The sequence below is a fragment of the Fukomys damarensis genome, unplaced genomic scaffold (assembly GCF_012274545.1).
Source record: "Fukomys damarensis isolate Sample0158 unplaced genomic scaffold, DMR_v1.0_HiC HiC_scaffold_10, whole genome shotgun sequence".
NCBI classification, from domain to species: domain Eukaryota; kingdom Metazoa; phylum Chordata; class Mammalia; order Rodentia; family Bathyergidae; genus Fukomys; species Fukomys damarensis.
In genome coordinates, this window is record NW_022900922.1 from 22,099,070 (window position 1) to 22,115,606 (window position 16,537).

Below are 16,537 nucleotides of genomic sequence, written 5' to 3' on the forward strand. Positions count from 1 at the left end.
GAATAAAGATAGGAAAGGAAGAAGTTGAGCTATCATTACTTGTGGATAACATGATATTCTATATAGAAGCCCCCAAAAACTCCACCAAAAGACTTGTAGATTTAGTAACCAAATTTAGTTGCATAGCTGAATACAAAATCAACACTCAAAAATCAGTAACATTCTTGTACACAAATAACAAACTTACTGGGAGACAAATTAAGGAAACCATGCCTTTCACAATAGCATTAAAAAAATGAAATACTTAGGAGTCAGTCTAACAAAGGAAGTAAAAGAGCTTTACATTGAAAACTACAGTACTCTGAAAAAGATTGAAGGGGATATCAGAAAATGGTGAGATATCCCTTGCTCATGAATACGAAGAACCAACATAGTAAAAATGGTCATACTCCCAAAATTGTATGCAATACCAATCATAATACCAGTAGCATACCTCCCAGAACTAGAGAAAACATTCCTAAATTCATTTGGAACCAGAAGAGACCTAGAATAGCAACAAAGACAAGGCAGGGGCATCACAGTCCCTGACTTGAAATTATACTGAAGAGCTGCTATGACAAAAACAGCATGGCAGTGTCAGAAAACAGACCCGAGGATCACTGGATCAGATTCAAAGACACAGAAACAACTCCAGACACTCAACTACCTTATCTTTGACAAAGGAGCCAAACACCTTCACTCAAAGAAAGCCCCTTTAATAAATGGTGCTAGAAAAACTCTGTCTACATGCTGAAGACTAAAACTAGACCCATTTTTCTCACTATGCACTAAACTAAAATTGAAGTGGATCAAAGACTTAAATTTTAAAACAGAAACACTATGGCTGCTGGAAGAGAGAATAGGTAGAACTCTTGAAGACGCAGGTGTAGGCCAGGACTTTATGAACAAAACTCTGATGGTACAGAAAATATTACAAAGGATCAACAGGGATCTCATCTTATTAAAAAGCTTTTGGATAGCAAAAGAAATAACCAACAAAGTGGATAGATAACCAACAGACTGGGAAAAAATTTTTGCCAGCTGTTCCTCAGACAAAAGACTAATATCTAGAATGTGTAAAGAACTAAAAAAAAAAAAATTAAAAAAATCAAACCCTCAAATTTAAAGAACCAATCCAAAAATGAGCATCTGAGATGAATATACACTCCTAAGATGAAAAAGTACAAATGTGAAATAAATATGAAAAAAATGTTGAACATCACTGGTTATGATTTGCATTTGAGAAATGCAAATTAAAATAATTCTGAGATTCCATCTCACTTCTGAAAGAATGGGTATTATTGTCAAGAAATCAAACAACAACAAATACTGGAGGAGCCGTGTGGAAAAAGGAACCCTTCACCACTGTTGGTGGGTGTGTCAACTAGCACAGCTGCTGTGGAAATCTGTGCAGATTTCTCAAAAAGCTAACTGTAGGTTCCATTTGACTCAGTTATCCCCCTTCTTGGCATCTTCCCCAAAGACTTGAAAGCATTATATCACAATAATATATTCACACTCATGTTTATAGCAGCATAGTTTGTAATAGCTAAATCTTGGGCACGACCCAAATGCCCATCAACCAACAGATAAAGATGTGTGTGTTTTTTTCTGTACAATGGAGTAGTACTCAGCCATAAGGAAGGATAAACTTGAGACATTTGTAAGTAAATGGATGCATCTTGAGACCATGCCCTTGAGTGAAATAAATCGGACACACATGTGTAAGTATTTCATTGTTTCTCTGGTGTGAGCAACTGAAAATGTAAATAAGGACCAAATTGTGAAATAGGAAGAAAATGTTCAAATGGGAAGGGACACTGGGAAGGGGGAAGGGAAAAAAAAAAGGGAAAAGAAAAAAACAGAAAGAAAGACAAAAATGGAAACAAAGCTCTTGTAAATAAGGAAGTGAAGAGGGGTTGAAAAGAGGGAGGGAAGAGGGAAAAAATAATCAGTACAAATCATGTACAGGGACAAATTCCATATGATGAAAATGATCATTATGTATGTCTAAATTATACCAACAAACTTAATTAGAAAAAGGGTACTAATGTAGGGTAGAAAATTAGAAAAACAAGTTTCATTTCATTTTACTTTAAAAATTTTTTTGAGATGTGGTCTCACTGTGTTGCCCAAGATGACCTTGAACTCCTGGGCTCAAGTGATTTTTTTTTTTTCTGTTTCAACCTCTCAAGTACATGGGACAACAGGCATGCACTACTATATGATGTTGAGTTTTTAAATGTTTTTATTACAGCTTTGCTGAGATACAGTTCACATATGGTACATCATTTAAAGTGTATAGTTTAATGGTTTTAAGCATAGTCAGCAAGTGAATTCACAGTGTACAAAGTCACTACAATTCATTTTACATTTTCATTACTCCTCAAAAGAAATCCGTATGTATTAGTCACCCTCCTTCATTTCCTGCAATCTTTGTTTTTCCATGGATTTGCCTATTCTAGGTATTTTGTATAAATGGAATTACGCAGTAGGCTTCTTTCACTTAGCATGATGTTCCGAGGTTTATGCCTGTTGTCCTGTGTCAGTACTTTATCCCTTTTTTTGCATAGACATACCACATTTTATTTATCTCTTCATGAGGTGATACAAATTTAGATTATTTCTTTGGGCTATTATTAGTAATGTTGTTCTAGACAGGCATGTACGTTTTGTATAGATACATTTTTATTTCTCATGGATGTATACCTAGATGGGGAATTGCTGTGTCATAAGGTAACTCTATGTTTACCCTTTTTAGAAATTGCTACACTGTTTTTGAAGCAGCCACACCGTTAAATATTCCCACAGGCAGTGAGTCATGCTCCAGTTTTTCCACCTCCATGTCAGCACTTGTTATAGTCTACCTTTTAATTCTAACCATCCTCGTACTTGTGAAATGGTATCTCATTCTGAGTTTGATGTTTATTTCTCTGACGGCTAGTTACTGTTGATTGTCTTTTCAACAAAAAAAATGCCTATTGGCCATTTACTTATCCTCTTAAAGAAATACCCCTTCAAATTTTATTGCCATTCTAAAACTGAGTTGTCTATTAAATTATGAGTCCTTTATATAGTCTAGTCAGACACATGATTTACAAATATTTTCTTGCATTCTGTGAAATACCATTTTACTTTCCTTTTGCCATGTATCCTTTGAGTCATGAAAGTTAGTTTTTTAATGATATCCATTTAATCTGTTATTTTATTTTCTTGCTTGTCCTTATGCCTAAAGAAAACCAATACCTATTTTCCTAAAAGTATTATAGTTTTAGGAAATACATTTAGGTCTTTATCCATTTCTGAATTAATTTTTATATTCTTTTTATGTGGATACGCAGTTGTTCCATCACTGTTCATTAAAAAGACTGTCACCCTCAGTGAATTATCCTAGAATCCATTTTTTATATGGTTACCACTTCTGAAGAAAGATTTTATATTACAGCTTTTATAAACTGAAGGTTGGTGTTAATTTATGTCAATAAATGGTTTGTCGGCAGGGAGCTGAATTTTATAAATGAATCCTTGACTGTGTGTGCATGGAAGAATTGCCTTTGATAGAACGAAGCATATTAGGGCATATTTGGATGAAGAAAGCAGTACAAGTATGTGTCACTTAACATTCGGAGCACATTCTGAGAAATGTGTGATTATGGGATTTTGTCCCTGTGTGAATATATGAAATCATTTTCACAAAACTAGGTGATGTAGCCTTCTGAATGTCTGCTCTGTAGGGTATAACCCGTTTATTGTTGTAGGGTAAAAACTTATATAGTTTGTTACTGTACTGAGTGCTGTAGTCAACTGTAACCTAGTGGTAGGTGTTTATGTATCTAAGCGTTTTGAAAGAGGTTTGCTTACATGAGCGTCACCACAAACATGTGAGTGATACGTCACATAGGACATTATGATGGCTATGTCTCCGGATAACAGGAAACTCTCAGCTCCATATTAGTCTCATGAATCCATCGTTTTATATATATGGTCATTGGCAGAATCACCTTTATGTAGTGCATGACTGTATATACCAAGGTGAGATCAAAAACTGTGGTGAATGATTACGTTAGAAAAATTATTGCAGTAAAAGACATAAGACAGTTGCTATTAATTAATGTGTTCACAGCGGGGCTGTAATTCGTTTGTCTCTCTGCTGGGTGGCTCTGAACTACTGGTGGTGCATGTATGATTATTCCATTGACCATTATGGGACAGTTACGTGTGTACGACCGGTGGCAGGGATGTGTTAATCCCCTCAGAATATTTCCCCTTGCTTCAAGCATAGGTCATTCCTGCCACTTTCAGAAGCAGTTCTGGAATTCCTCTTTCGTGAGTGTCTTCACTTGTACTGTCCTGGCTGTTTACCTTTCATGGTCGTTTTGATTTTGGGGAAGAGCCATAACGTGCATGGTGGCCTAACTGGTGAATAAGGTGAATGTGAACACACTGTAATGTTTGTTATGAGTCTACTTTTTCCATTGGATGGCACTCAGCAGCAGCATTTACTGTATTTTGAGTCACATCTTGTAAAGACGCTCATGAAAGAGGACTTTCAGAGCTGCTTCAGAAATTGGCAAGCGCGATGGGATAAGTGCATTTGAAGTGTATGTGGGGGTTAGTGGCAATGTGTCTTTTACTTAAATAAAATAAATAATTTAATCCTTCACTGTAGGTTTTATCACTGTGTGTGCGTGCACGCATATGTGTGTGTTGTGTATGTCTGTCTCTCTGTCTCTCTCTGTCTCTGTCTGTCTGTCTTTCTGTCTGCTTGTGTGTCTTATCTCCATGTGGAACTAGGGCACTGGCATAGGCATCTCCCAGACCAGGGCTTCTCACACTTTAATGTGCATTTGAATTCCCTCATGATCTTGTTAAAATACAGCCTTGTTTTCCTATCTGAAGAGGAGTCAGAGACTGCTTTTCTCCAGGTGATGCTGTGCTGCTGTTGCTAGTACGGTACTGCTGGGAGGCTTCACAGCATGCGAGAGACTGTCTAGTGGGGTTTTAGTATTCATTGTTGTTATATCTTTATTTAAAGGGTTTGCTGGAGAAATATAAATTGAATATTTTAAATTCAGTGTTTTTGTTCTGTGCTTAATAAACTTCAACGTGAAAAAACACCATGCAAAGAAATAGAATAAGAGTTTCCTCCTGCAGCTTTTTATTTATTTATTTGCCAGTCTTGATTTTCCTGTTTTCCTTCTAGGCCTCTGATGATTGTCACCCAGAAGATCACCACCTTGGCCTTCCAAGTTCATGATGGTGAGAAAGGCCACCCTTCTTTTGGTTCTCAGAGTGAGCTTGACATTGAGAACTGTTCTTTTATGTATAAATGCAGTCCAAAATCCAGACAAGTGCAGACAGATCCTGTTTTATCTTCTTTAGAATTTCTAGAGCTCTTTAATCATAGTCTTTTACTTTCTCAGTGAATACCCACTATTTCTCATGTGAATCTGCCTTCTGTATTTGCAAAAATATTTGCTCTGAGAACAGTGGGTTTTCTATTTATTTTTGTAACATTTTAAAGTTAATTTGTGATTAACTGATTTTCTTTTCTGAATCTGTTATGAAATGGCCTCCTTTTTTCTTTAGTTTAATCTCTGAAAAGCTTACAAGGTAATAAAAAATGAAACAGCATTGGCTGCTTAATAATTTTTTAATGCTAGTGTTTTGGCTTGGGAAATTATCTAATGAGATTAGCTTGACCCTATGAAAAGCTGGGACTAGGAAGAATCTTCTGTTTATATAAAACTGAAGGTTTTTTGTTTTTGTTTTTGTTTTTTCACTCACACACTTCCTAGAAATGGCCAGAACGTGTGATTTGCACTGTTAAAACTAGGCTCCTGGGGAGAGAGGAAGATTATTTCAGCTGGGCGGAAGATTTCAATATGGCTTTAAGGGATGCCAGGTGCAATTAGTAAAAGTATATTCTGTGGATTTGCACTGGCCTGGCAAATGCTTCTGATTGTTGAAATTTCTTTATATGTGGATAGGTTGAGAAGGTTTATCTCTGATAGCTAATTTTCTTGTTTTTATTTAAAGCTGATTAAATTTCATTTGACCCAGGATGTCCGTACTTCGTACTTGGTGCTTTACTCATTCTGTAGAGAACTGGGTAATTTTATACTAAGGATGGAGCCTTTCTAGGGTAACTAACTAACCATCCTGGTTCACCCAGTACTGGGAGGGTTCCCAGGATGTGAGGCTTTCAAGTGCCACAGTTGGAGAATCCCAGGTGGGAGGTGAGTCGGTCGCCTTATTTATACTGAAACTCCACTTGGTAGTGACTGTAGATTAACATTAGCAAAATCAATACCTAAAATTGATTTACTTCCTGTGATGGCCAGGTATGTATTTGTTGAGACCTTCAACCTCCCAAGTAGCTGTGTTTACAGAAATGTTCCATCATCTCTAGCTTAAATAATTTGGGCTTTTGTGGGGGGCAGTATTGGGGATTGAACCCAAGTCTTTCCCACTGAGCTGCATCCCGAAAATTTTTAAAATTTTAAGGCACGTTCTTAATAAATTACCAGGTTGGTCAGGCTGGGCTCCAATTTTCAGTCCTTTTGGCTCAGACTCCCAGAGTGCTGGGATTATAGGCATATTCCACCATCCCCTGCAAAATTTTGCTTTTCAAGGTATTGTTAGTTTACGGTATTTTCTGAAGCATCCTTTATATGGAGCAAAATGTTTATTTGCCTTGTTCTCTTTTTTCTCTGTGTGTGAGGAATGAGGAAATTCCGGAAGCACTCTGCCTTCTCTTAGACACATATTGAATTTCTTTCGTGGTTAGTGACCATAATTAGTAGTAACTGAATGCACAGTTTTAGGGTTGGCTTGCTTATATTGCTAGTAAGACAACATTTTGTTTTCTCTGACTCCAAGTTAACACGTAAATTTTATATGAAGTGCACCTATGATTTGGTTGGGAATTTGTCTGCTGTGGAAGGATTTGACGAAGAAAAAATCTGACAATTCCTTTGTGCTTTTCCTGCATTCAGGGTTACATTTTTCTTGTTTGGAAGAGGAAAGTCCCCACTTTATCCCCTTTATATCCTACCACAGTCCCCTCAGCTTGTGCAAGGTACTGCAGAGGCATAATCAGGGGGTATTAAAACTGGTGCAGCCTGTGAAAGACAAGCTCCCTTCTCTGCTGTAGCAGTGAAATCATAGCGTGGTAATGGGACATGATGGGAAGGTGCATGTCATGCTGTGTGCATTAAATAGAAGGAACTTTTGAACACCCCCACCCCTTTTCTGGGGACCTATAGAGCGCATACTTTTGAGACTTATGGGTAAGTCTTTCATCCAGGTCCTCCAACCCTGACCCATAGGGGATGGAGCCCAGGACCTTGTAAATGCTAAGCATGTACTCTGCCTGTGAGCCATGCTCCAGACCCACTGGGGCATTTTTAAAAAATGCAAAACAGGGATTCTTTATGATTTATAAAGCAATAATAATTTGTTTGCCAGTTGAATTTAGTACCCCCCCCAAAAAAAAGACTTCTAGGATTGTTCACTTCCAACATCTTATTTGTAAATTTTTTTTTTTTAATTTCATAGGACTAGGTCGAAGGGCTGAAGACCTCTCTGCTGAGCAGCACCGACTTGCTGTGAAGTGAGTTAATGATATACTTCAGCCCTATGTATCAGTGTCTAGAGATTTTCCCTCATTTTTGTGGTAACTATAGATTAATTCCATTATTTGTGATATTATTCATTTAAAGAATGTGTTACTGATAGATACTTGGACTGTCTTCCAGTCTTTGGCATTGATAAATGGTAAGTGATGGGTAACCTTGTGTGTGAGTCATTTTAAATGTGTTTGGGTCTAGCTGTAGGACAGTTTCTCAGAAGCTGAATTGTTGGGGCAAGGAGTAATTGAACCTGTAACTCGGTTAGCTCTACAAGATTCTCCTTCATCGGAGTTGTTATGTCTACTCCACAGTTACTTTTATTGCGCACGTGTCTGGGACCCTCAAGAAACAGCTACTTCCTAGTGCGCGTCAGTGTGTTAAAGTTCCAAAGCCTGGAAAAAGATAGGAAGCACAGAGGGAGAACATAATGGGCTGAGGGAATAGAGGGAAGTTGGAGGTGGGTGTTGGCCGTGCTGATGTGTACTGGAAAGGCAGCAGTGTTAGAGAGGAGGAAGGGCAGGTGTCACAAAGTAGCAAAGAATAAAACTGACCTAGGAATGAAAGGGGCCTGTGAGCAGCACATTAGGGAGGATGGTACAGCCCCAGCTGCAGGAGAATACTGGGCAGCTGTGCTAAGTGAAGAGAGTCCCAGGTGGTTCCTTTATTAAGGAATAAAGTCTTGGAAGTAAAGAGGAACCTTTGGAAGATGCTAATGTGTCAAGTTCTTTGCTCAGCATTAGGAAGTATAAATGACAGTGGGCGTAAGCCCAGTGGCTGATTAGCAGTGGCACTTCTGGAAGCCTTTTCCACAGTTCTGTCCTAGAACAGGCTCCCAACTGCCACTCAGTTCCCTCTAGAGTTTTTCCTTGCCACTGTGCTGGTCTCCTATTCAGGCCCGCATGCCTGGATGACAGAGAAAGACAATGGGCTGCTGTGGGGCTGTACGGCCTCTTCAAAGTAGGAAAGTAGATCCACTCATCCTTTGTTTTGTATTTATTTTCGCTGTCAGGAGGGAGTTTTCCTATTTGAAAGCATCTTGATCAGCTAACATTAGTTCAGGTTTTCACCCTGACTTACATTTATTACCTTCATTGTGTACCATAGACAAATAAGAGGGAAGGAAAAAGCATTTCTCAACCTCAGAGTAGCTTTTTCTCTACCCAGCCCTGAGCCTGTACAGCCAACATCACCAGTAGAGGGCACCACACAGCTCTGTGTCTTCTCTAACCTCCTGTTCTATGAACTTTTACTTTCAACAAGAGTCCATAGGTGGATTTTTCTAGAAAATGGAACAAAGGAAAGCCTTACCACATAAAATAATCTACAGAGATAACTACTGTTTATATGGCTTAATTACTTGCATATTTTGAAGAAAAATTAAGGATTGAAAAATTTTCAACTTTTAAATTTTATTTTCACAGAGTGAAACCTTCTTTTTTGGAATACTTAAGCTACCTTCTCAATTTCATGAGCATCATTGCTGGTCCTTGTAACAACTTCAAGGACTACGTAGCCTTCATTGAAGGGAGACATATACACACAAAGTTGCTGGGCGTGAACTGGAAACAGAAAGGTTTCCACAGCTTGCCGGAGCCATCTCCAAATGTAAGTCTTCAGTGCCAAGTGTTTAGTCAGAGGTCCAGAGAATAGAGTTTTGCTGCCAGACCTAACTCTCACTAACAACTTTTCTAATTAAAAAGCCAGGACGGAAAAAAAGAAAGGAAAAAAAAAAAGGAGAAGATGAAGAAAGCTTAGCCAACAACTTTCCCCCGGTTTTTAAGCATTTGCTTAAAATACCAGTATTGGCATTTCTTTGTAGTACAAAATTTTCTGTGTTGGAATACTTAGCTGGGAGCCAGGAACTGTCTTTAGTACCTTGTAAATATTCATTCACTTAAGCCCATTTGCCCTCTGACAAGGGGATGTTGTAATGCCATATTATAAATAAAATTCTGTTTTTATGAAGGCGAAAGTTACACATCTGTAGAATGACATTTCCTGGAATGTTACAGAAACTGAGCCAAATCACTGTGTCCAGAGGAATTTAAAAACTCAACATCTCTTAACCCCCAAACAGAGAATATGTGAACCATGCTAGAAGGCAAAAGCTTTCCCCTACCTGCCCATGCGCTGGCTCAGGTATTCAGTCACCTGCACAGAGTTCCTGGTACCAGAGCCTCTGCTCTCTTGGCTGCTGACTCAAACCTATTTCTTGGGCTCTGCCAGCCACAAAGTGGAAGGCAAATGGTTATTTCCTTCTGGTGGAAAATTGCCACCCTGTGCTGTTGTCCATTTCTCTTATATTTTGGATAATGAAGTCACTTACCTGTTGTATTACCTGGCACCATAGTTTAAAGGAGGAGAGGTTAAATTTAGCTCATTATCTCAGAAGATTCAGTTGAAGGCTGGCTGACTGCAAGTCAAAAATAGGGAGGAAGGGAATGACAGCAAGCTGGCTGAGAAACAGCCAGGAAACAGTTTTAGAGCAGTATGGGAGAGGGACGTATTATAGTTCCTCCATGACCTACCTAGACACATGCCTAAGAGCATACTTTACTAATCTGCTAGTCATTTCTTAGTTTGGTGAAATTGACATGCCAAGATTAACAGTCGCACCTTTTTTTGCTATCATATGTTGAAAGAAGCTTTCTTCCATTCTGGATACCTTCAGTCTCAAGTGTATATTCTGCACCTGACTACAGCTCCTAATTGTCATCATCAGTGTTGTGTCTTGAGGAAGAATACTTGTTGCTCCTCCTTCTAAGAGTAGCTGCTCTTGGAGCAACAGTGTTCTTAATATGCCTGTCTCCAAATTACTGCCTCATCTCTGAGTCTTCTGAGTGGTTACACTGATTTTTCTCCCATTTCCAGAGAGCTGTGATACAAAAGCTGTGCGTCACCTTGGTGTCTCTCCTTTTGTTTTTGACACTCACAAAGACATTCCCCATCACCTGCCTTACTGATGACTGGTTTGTCCATAAAGCAGACTTTCTGACGCGACTCTTCTACTTATATGTGGTCATGCAAGCTGCAAAGCCCAAGTATTATTTTGCGTGGACATTAGGTAAGTTGGATGGAGTGGCCTTATGTGAATGAGAAGTAAGGTGTTATTCTTTGAATGGCTTAGCAAGAGCATTTTGGATCACTTAAAAACAGAAAATAATCCAATGCATAATGGGGGCAGTTGAGCTAGTCTCATTTTATACTTTACAACATAGCCTTCTTCGGTTCTGCCCTCTATGAACTCAGTTACTTGTGCTAAGAGGAAAACCAATTCTGGCTGTGATTTAAAACCAGTGTCATTAAGAGCTGCAGAACTTTAAAGCTTCTGCTCATTCTTATCAAACTTGGCCATTGAGTGCAGTGGAAAGTTAGGTGAAAATTCCAGAATGACCAGGCTTTCTTGTAATTTTTCTGTACTGTGCGTAATACAGTGTGCACACTGAGTTTTCTTTACACATGTAATTTAGTCACAATTCTTCTTTAATAAAATGTTGGTTAGGCATTACATTTTAGAAAGAAGCCGACATGGAGTTCTTTTCATTTTTTAACATAAAAAGTTCAGCTTCGTTTGCTTTATCATACTTTTTTTTTTTCCTTTGGGGCAACTTGTTCAGTATTAAGATTTTTATCTCTTTTTTGTCAAATGGTTTTAGATTGGAGTTGTTTTAAAGCTTTAAAATAAGCGATGAACCCTTGGTGTACCTCCTGTGGCTGGTGGAGGTGTTGATAAGGCACGGCAGCCCGTGTGTTTCAGCCTGGGGCCCTTTTGAGCTTGGAAGTTTAACATCTTTGCTGGTGCTGGGTGTTAGAGAACAGTGACTTGACTTGTTAAGTCAAATGGATTATTAAACCCCATTCTTAATGTTTAGCCACTATCCTCTGAATGGGGAAAGGACTTAATTGATGCTATTCCTCTTTTAGCTCATGCTTCAGGTTTTAAGCTACAAATAAAAGTTTAGAGGTACCAAATTACTCTTGATTATTATTTTACTGTGGTAAATTATGTGTAATATAAAATATGTGATTTAAACCATCATACTATGTATAATTCTGTGGCATTAGGTTCATTTATAATCTTGCACCATCACCCCATACCGAAACTGTATGCATTAGACAGTGATTTCCCATTCCTCCCTTGCCCAGGTTAAACAGCGAGATTTTTCATGCACAAGCTCAGCCCAGTGCAATGTTTGTATAACATTTAGTCAGAAAGATTTAGATTTAGAGCTGTTCTAAGATTTGTAATGTGCACCATCTTGATTCTGGCTACTTTCATTTAAATTCAAGGAGTAAGAGGTACGAAAAATATGGTAAATGTTTAAACTGTGAAAATATCACAGTAAAAGACATACTGCTATTAATTCTTTGAAAATACTTCCCCTTGCTTTGAACATTTAACCTACTGTTCTTGTTTTTTGGAAGCAATTCTGGAAGTCCCCTTATGGGAGTGTCTATTTGTGCTATCCTGGCCATCTTGGTGTCCTGAATTGATTCAAAACATTTACCTTTCATGGTCATTTTGACTTTGGGGAGGTGCCAGATCTACTGAATAAGGTGGGTGAAGACACCTATAATGTTTTTACAAGCTTGCTTTATTGTTGGATGGCATTTGGCAACGTCATTCACCATATTTTTGACCACATCTTGTAAAGACACTTCCAGATCTGCTTCAGAAAGTGGCAAGAATGATGGGACAGTGCAAAGTGAGGGGAGTATTTTGAGGGCATGGATGGCAATGTGTTTTTTACTGTAATACATTAAAAAATTTTTTGAACAAATGCTATATTTTGTAGTCAGCCCTTGTAGTAAGAATTCAAAGCTGGGTAAGAGACCATCCCTACCTCAAGATATTGACACTCTGTGGGAACCCAGACTTGTGCAGTAACCAGGCAGTGCATGCCGTGAGCTGTCCCAGTGGTGGCCATGCAGAGACAGTGATGAGTACACATTGGCCACTGAGAAAGACTTCAAAAGTTTCCTTTGATCTTATTCTTTGTTCTGCTATCACTTTATTATTTTAAAATGATCGTTTCTTTTGTAGTGAGGCATTATATGTATTTATTATATCTACTATGTTTGGAACCCTTCTTGGAACATGGCATATTTTTCTATGTCAAATAGTTAATAATTTTCATAACTTGCTGAGAGTGTGTGTATGTGTGTGCATGTGCATAGATATACGAGAGAGGAGAGAGAGAGAGAGAGAGAGAGAGAGAGAGAGAGAGAGAATATGAACCTCCTTCCTTTTACCAGCTTTTCCTTCCTCACTTGCCTTCCTTTTCTCTTCCTTTTCTCCTACCCTTCCTGTTCCTATATTTTGTATCCCAAGTCTTAAGGGCTGGCGTCTCCACTAAATCAGCTCCTGATTAAGGAGGAAAGAAAGGCCATTCCCTGGCCTCATAGGGCAAGTCAGCCACGAGGTGGGTCATGGGGTTTTGCTGGTGCGTCTGGGTGGCGGGCGGTGACAGGAACAGGGGGTGTCTGTACCGTTCTGCCCTGTTGGGGTTTCTCCAGATGTTTAGAGTGAACAAGTGACCCTTTCTGTGTGGACTGAGCTTGTTTTCTTTTCCAACTTTTTTATTCTTTTCTTTATCTTCTTTTGTTGCTTCACTAGAAATGCTTCATTAATTTGTATAGCCTCAATTGGAAGTTTGTTACAGTTTACATTGCATGGGCTGGTCTGAAATTAACCTTTGTATTATTTATGGATAAAGAAGCAATGAATAGTATATTAGGGAATATTTAAACTGCTTAACCGAATAATTGTTGTATCCAGCTCTTTAAAGCATCATTTACATATAATTGATGTGGTAATTACACATGATTATAAATGTAATCCTTAAAACTGGCCTTGTGATACATCTCAGCTGAGCTACACTCTGTTAGCCTAGCTCTAGATACTGTTGATACTGAAATAATACAGCTATTTTCTTGGCATTTAGCACAATTCTGGTTATTTCCCTCCTACTAATTGGTACTAGAGAGACACAACTATAGCCTGGGCTCTGTTCTAAGGATTATAAACTCCCACACATGGATATCCAGAATTTATCTGTAATAATAGGTTAGACTCATGCACCAGGTAAGGAATTTTGAACTAGGAGCTCAGAATCTCTAACTGCTCTGGGACAAAAACAAACTGTGGGATCCAGGGTTATGTGAAGGTTTTGATTGTTCTCGGAGTCAGTACTTAGGGTCATTCCCTGTTTGTCTTTCAAGGTGACTCTGACCTGTTGTGTCATGGGATCAGAGTTCTAGTACCCTAATTCTGGCATTTTTGTAACCACTTGAATTGTCTTAATGCTTGCCTAACATCTCTAACCTTAGTTCATTTCATAGCTTAATTAAGAATGGCAGTAATAATGATGATGATGATGATGATGATGATGATGATAACTGAAGCCAACATTTCTTGAGTGTCACCTTGATTTAGGCACTCTGCTAAGCTCTTTTTTTTTTTTTTTCTACTGGCAGTACCTTGGATCAAACTCAGGACTTTGCGCTTGCCAGGCAGGTGCAGCACCACTGAGCTACATCCCCGGCCCTGTGCTAAGCATTTTTAATCCTTCCACCAGCCCCTTTAAACAGTTGCCCCCAGGGCCATTGCAATGAACTCTTTTTTAAAATTTTGAGTTAGGGTCTTGCCAAATGCTAAGTTGTCCAGGTTGGGCTCACATTTGCAATCCTTGTGTTGGATTGTGGGATTACAGGTGTGCTCACCATGTCTGGCTCAAATAGGTGCTCTTATTATATTCATTTTATACTTAAGGAATAGGCTTCTAGGAGTTAGATGACTCTCACAGACGTGCATATAGCATGCTGCGGAGCTCACCCTTACCAGCCTCTTGTCATTATGGATTAAATGAGAAATGCCTGTAGGGTTCTGAGTCCTAGAAAGACTGTGAGCACTGAAACACACACAAACACACAGAGTTATCATTGTTCTGTTCTTTTAGGTCTGACTAAGTGGGCCAGAAAGGAAATGGGAGGTAGAAGAACAAACCTAGGAGTAGTGGAGTGCTGACCCCAGCCTCGGGCAGTCCATTTCTCTTTGAGTTGTTCACACAGACTTCTGGGTCTCTTCCTCTCCCAGTTTATTTATCTCTGCATTTTGCAAATTTGTTTCACATATGTAACCTTTGGATATGTAGCCACTTATGTACCTTTGGGTACATGCACTCTCTCACTTTGCTCTTCTTTTTCTTCTCTACTGAGTTTCCCTCCATTTGGCTTGGGCGGATGAGACAGAAGGACTTTTCATCCTCCCCTCCTTCTCCTCCTCCTCCATCCATTTTTTTTTTCCTGTGTTTTTTGAATCAGGGCCTTCCTCTGTAATTCAGGCTGGCCTTGAACTCACTATGTAGCCCAGGTTGGCCTCGAACTCTCGATAGTCCTGCCTCAGCCTACTGAGTATTGGAGTTATAGGCATGCATTACCACGCCTGGCTCATCCTTCTAAAAGAAACCAGATCACTGTAAAGTGAGGCCAAGCCTGAGATAAGCTTTAACTATCAACTATGCCAAAAATAAATCAGATATAGTACAAAGGTTTTATTTTTGTTTCGTTGTTTTTGTAGTGCTGGAAATGGAACCTAGGAGGCAAGTGCTCATCCACTGAGCCTCATTCTCAGCCCAGAACAGGTTATTATTTTAGAGTTAACTCTTTTGAAGGCCATTTTGATTTGGACTCAACCTGTTTGAGGAAGTATTTCTCTAAAATCTCCTCCAAGTCTTGTGACTTTACTGTACTGTGACTCAGTTTTTTATTTCCTTAAAGGAAATATACTGACACAGTTTAAAATAAGATAAATGAAAAGAGAAAATTATCCTCTCGATCATCATCATAAGTGTATTGAGTTCATCAGGTCGATACTTGATTTCAAAGACATTTCATTGAGAAATCAATTAGAGGTGAAGTAGTCACTGTAAGCAAGGGCTTGTTCCTGTAGGTCAGTGAGGAAGGTAAAGATGTTCGAAACAGAAGCATTTGGAATAACTCCATGGGTAGGATGGCTTTGATCCTTGTATCCGCATGTATCCTCCACTGCACCTGGCCCAACACAGCCCTCATTCTGTTACTTGTCTTGGGGTTTAAACTATTCTCAACTGCACCTGGACAGTTCTGGTGTCCTGCTGGCAGCTCATGTCTGACATGTCCATGATCAGCTCCAGTTCTTCCTAAGTAACTGTGCTTCTTAAAACAACTTGCCATCTGCAGTGACGACTCTTGATCTTTTACCAGGCCCTTTATTTTTTCTGGCATGCTTCTAAGCATGGGTGTATTTTTGCCTCCTCCCCTCTTATGAACTTGGTCTCTAAATCCTATGGTTTACCTTTTTGTTGAGCTTCTGCAGTTCTCATTTATCCTCACTTTTTTCCATTCTACAAACATCTAGCACCTTTTCGCTTAGCAGGTGCTCACTAAATGCTATGGAATGAATGCACGAAAATCAAGGTCATGAACAACCAAAAATATTTTTCTGGTTCACACTGATACCAAGTCTTTTAATTTTATTGTTGCCCTTTTTCTAAGGAATTACCACATATTTCTCGATGTTGAAGGTCCCTGGTATCTTTTAAAGCTGCAACATGACTTTCGTTCCATAGCCTAATGTATTGTTTTGAAAATCGCAGCTGATGCGGTGAATAATGCAGCTGGTTTCGGATTCAGCGGAGTTGATAAGAATGGAAATTTCTGTTGGGACCTTCTTTCTAACCTAAACATCTGGAAAATTGAGGTGAGTGTGTAATGCTTTTGAATCAGACTTCCATAGTGACTGAAGCTCTAAAGCAAATGGTTTGCTTTCAGTGTGAGCTGAGTTGCATTTCAGGTGCTGCTAAAATTTTTCACCAGAATGTCTGAGGGGAGAGAAGCTGCTCTCAGATACATCAGACCTGACACCCTCCTGGACATCTTGTATC

At 39.0% G+C, this 16,537-nt stretch overlaps 1 protein-coding gene across 1 annotated transcript in view; it reads left to right on the forward strand.

Moving 5' to 3' along the window:
* Nucleotides 1–16,537, forward strand: part of Mboat1 (membrane bound O-acyltransferase domain containing 1) — a 109,812-nt gene that overhangs the window by 77,754 nt on the left and 15,521 nt on the right. The window contains exons 7-11 of the mRNA XM_019207308.2: nucleotides 5,183–5,238; nucleotides 7,540–7,594; nucleotides 9,035–9,218; nucleotides 10,485–10,677; nucleotides 16,250–16,353. Of these exons, the coding sequence (XP_019062853.1) occupies nucleotides 5,183–5,238; nucleotides 7,540–7,594; nucleotides 9,035–9,218; nucleotides 10,485–10,677; nucleotides 16,250–16,353 (592 nt within the window). The remainder of the gene's footprint in view (nucleotides 1–5,182; nucleotides 5,239–7,539; nucleotides 7,595–9,034; nucleotides 9,219–10,484; nucleotides 10,678–16,249; nucleotides 16,354–16,537) is intronic.